This window comes from Camelina sativa, chromosome 5, assembly GCF_000633955.1.
Source record: "Camelina sativa cultivar DH55 chromosome 5, Cs, whole genome shotgun sequence".
NCBI classification, from domain to species: Eukaryota; Viridiplantae; Streptophyta; class Magnoliopsida; order Brassicales; family Brassicaceae; genus Camelina; species Camelina sativa.
The window spans coordinates 9,463,250-9,465,876 of NC_025689.1; the positions used below are offsets into that span (position 1 = coordinate 9,463,250).

The following is a 2,627-nucleotide window of genomic DNA, read 5'->3' on the forward strand; positions in this document are numbered from 1 at the left end:
GATTTTCAAATCATTTAAATCTATAAAAAATACAAGAATATCTATGAAATAAGTTAATAAAAATAAACTTAATATTTAATTATATAAATTAATTTGAATGACAGGATGGAAACAGGTCGTTGTAACAAATTTAATGATCCTAATAGTTTCCTTACAAGTAAACGATTACCAAGATGTCGACAAAAAAATAACGATTACCAAGGTATAAAATTGTCTGCTTTGGTCATTCTTAATAATATATATCAACAACAAGTTGGCCACTATTGTTTACTTTGGTCTTTCTTAATAATATCAACAACAAGTTGGTCATTGTCTATTAGTATGAAATATGGGTATGCTTATTTACTAATATGAATATTTCCAGTAACTCAACTCCACTAAAAGTTGGAAAACACTCCTACTAAGTACTAACTCAACTCCACTAGAAGTGGGAGAGAAGAAATTACCAAAAGCATACATCGATCATAACCAAAGCGGCACCAAGATGGACAAAAAAGAAATATCTCTAGTTCCTCCACCTCCTGGATGTCGACAATGTCATGATCGATACTACAAAAAGATGGAGAAACAAGAAGTACCTCCACCTCCTCCCTCTCCTCCACCTCTTGGATTCAGACGATATCATAACCAAACCAGCAAAAAGATGGACAAGAAATTAGTATCTCTAGTTCCTGCACGTCCTCCCCCTCCTCCTCCTCCACCTCTTTTCTCCAATCCATTAAGAAGAAAATTTTCAAAGCCTGCTCCTCCTCTTCTTGAAGAAAATGCAAGATGTCTTTTGTCTCATCCAACTCACCCTCACACCCTCTCTCAAAGATATAGCAAAAGGAACATCAAGTTTGATTGTTTTTCATGCGGTATAAAACCATCTCCCTTCAGTTACCACAACCATTACTTCTGCAAGACGTGCGATGTGAATTTTCACAATGGTTGTCACAATTTCCCAAGGAAGTTAACCCATCCATATCACCTCCAACACCCTCTGACTTTTACTTTCCGGAACTATGAAACCGGATTTATATCTGATGGCAGTATAGATGAATCCCTTTGCACTACAGTTTTATCTTACTCCAACAAATCTAATCCTAAGAAGTTCGGATCTATCGGCTCTGATCAGTGCACATGGTGTGGAAAAGATATCCAAGGAAATTGCTTTTATCGTTGTTCTATATGCAACTTTTGTTTGGATCTCTCTTGCTCACAAAATGTTCCACTTCTTGTCCTTGCAAACCCAAAGAGTCATCACCATCAACTCGTCTTCTATCCGCGACCACTCTTGACTCCGTGTGATGCGTGTGGAGTGGTTAATGTGTTTGAGCCAAGCTATGCTTGTTTTCAATGTAACTACATGGTCCATCAGAGCTGCATCAACTTACCACGAGCCATAAAGATCACGCGTCATCAACATCGTCTTCTTCATGCTCCTTACCTACATTCTACAATTTCACCATGTCAGATCTGCTACCAACCAGTTGACATCAAGTACGGGCAATATGATTGCACCCAAGAGAATTGCTCTTATGTAGTTCACTCCAAATGTGCAACGCATGAGAACGTATGGGACGGGGAAGAACTCGAATGGGAACCCGAAGAATCTGACGAAATTGAAGATATCATGCCATTTATAAAGATTGGTAGTGACACGATAAAGCATTTCTCTCATGCCCATCTCCTAAAGATCGAAAAGTATGATGGTTTTCGAGATGCAGAGAAGCAATGTCAAGCATGCATCCTTCCTATCAACTCTCGTGATTTCTACAATTGCACGCCATGTGATTTTTTTCTCCACGAGGTATGTGCTGGTCTTCTTCGGAAACTTAGTCATGCCTTACACAAACACCCTCTTATCCTAGACACCTCTCCTCAATACTGTCGAAATTTTTTCATTGATTGTTCAGCTTGTTCTAGAAAGACCTCCGGCTTCAGGTACATATGTGCCAATAATAATTGTGAGTCAGAGAAATTTCTGATAGATGTTCGTTGTGTTTTAGTTCCTGACTATTTCACCCATGAAATTCACGAACATCCTCTATTCATCTGCACATCCTCCAAAGGTGAAAACAAGATTCGTTGCAAGGGTTGCAAGGAGATATGTCGGGGGTCTTACCTACAGTGTACTACATGCAAATTCTCTATGTGTTATCCATGTGCTACCATTCCAACCGAAGTATGCTACAAATACGACAAGCATCCTCTTTCTCTTTGTTATGGAGAAGAAGCACATGATAAGTATTGGTGTGAAATATGTGAGAAAGAGCTTAATCCAACTGATTGGTTCTACATGTGCAACAAATGTTGTATCACTATCCACCTTGATTGCATCTTCGGATCTTCTGCTTATATGAAGCCTGGTTACAAGTTTTCTTTTGGGTTTACCATATTTCTTTTTGGGTTTAGCAAAGTGGAAGTTCTTCGCAACAGTAGCAGCACTCGGCCATTTTGCACTAAATGTGGTAATCGTTGTTCTGGTTACATCTACTACAAAAAATATAACGCCGACCCTGTAAAGATTACTTGTTCTTTGAATTGTTTAACGAAAGATAATGATGGTGCTAAGACATGAACTTTCTTTGAATATCTTTGTTTAATTGTGTGTGTGTGTGTTTTTTTTTTTTTTTTTTTTTTTT

The 2,627-nt window shown here is 38.1% G+C and overlaps 1 protein-coding gene across 1 annotated transcript; it reads left to right on the forward strand.

Annotated features, from left to right (window-relative positions):
- LOC104789066 lies at positions 329-2,563 on the forward strand. Its single transcript, XM_010514816.2, has 2 exons — positions 329-332; positions 426-2,563. The coding sequence occupies exons 1-2, from the start codon at positions 329-331 to the stop codon at positions 2,561-2,563; spliced, it is 2,142 nt and encodes a 713-aa protein (XP_010513118.2).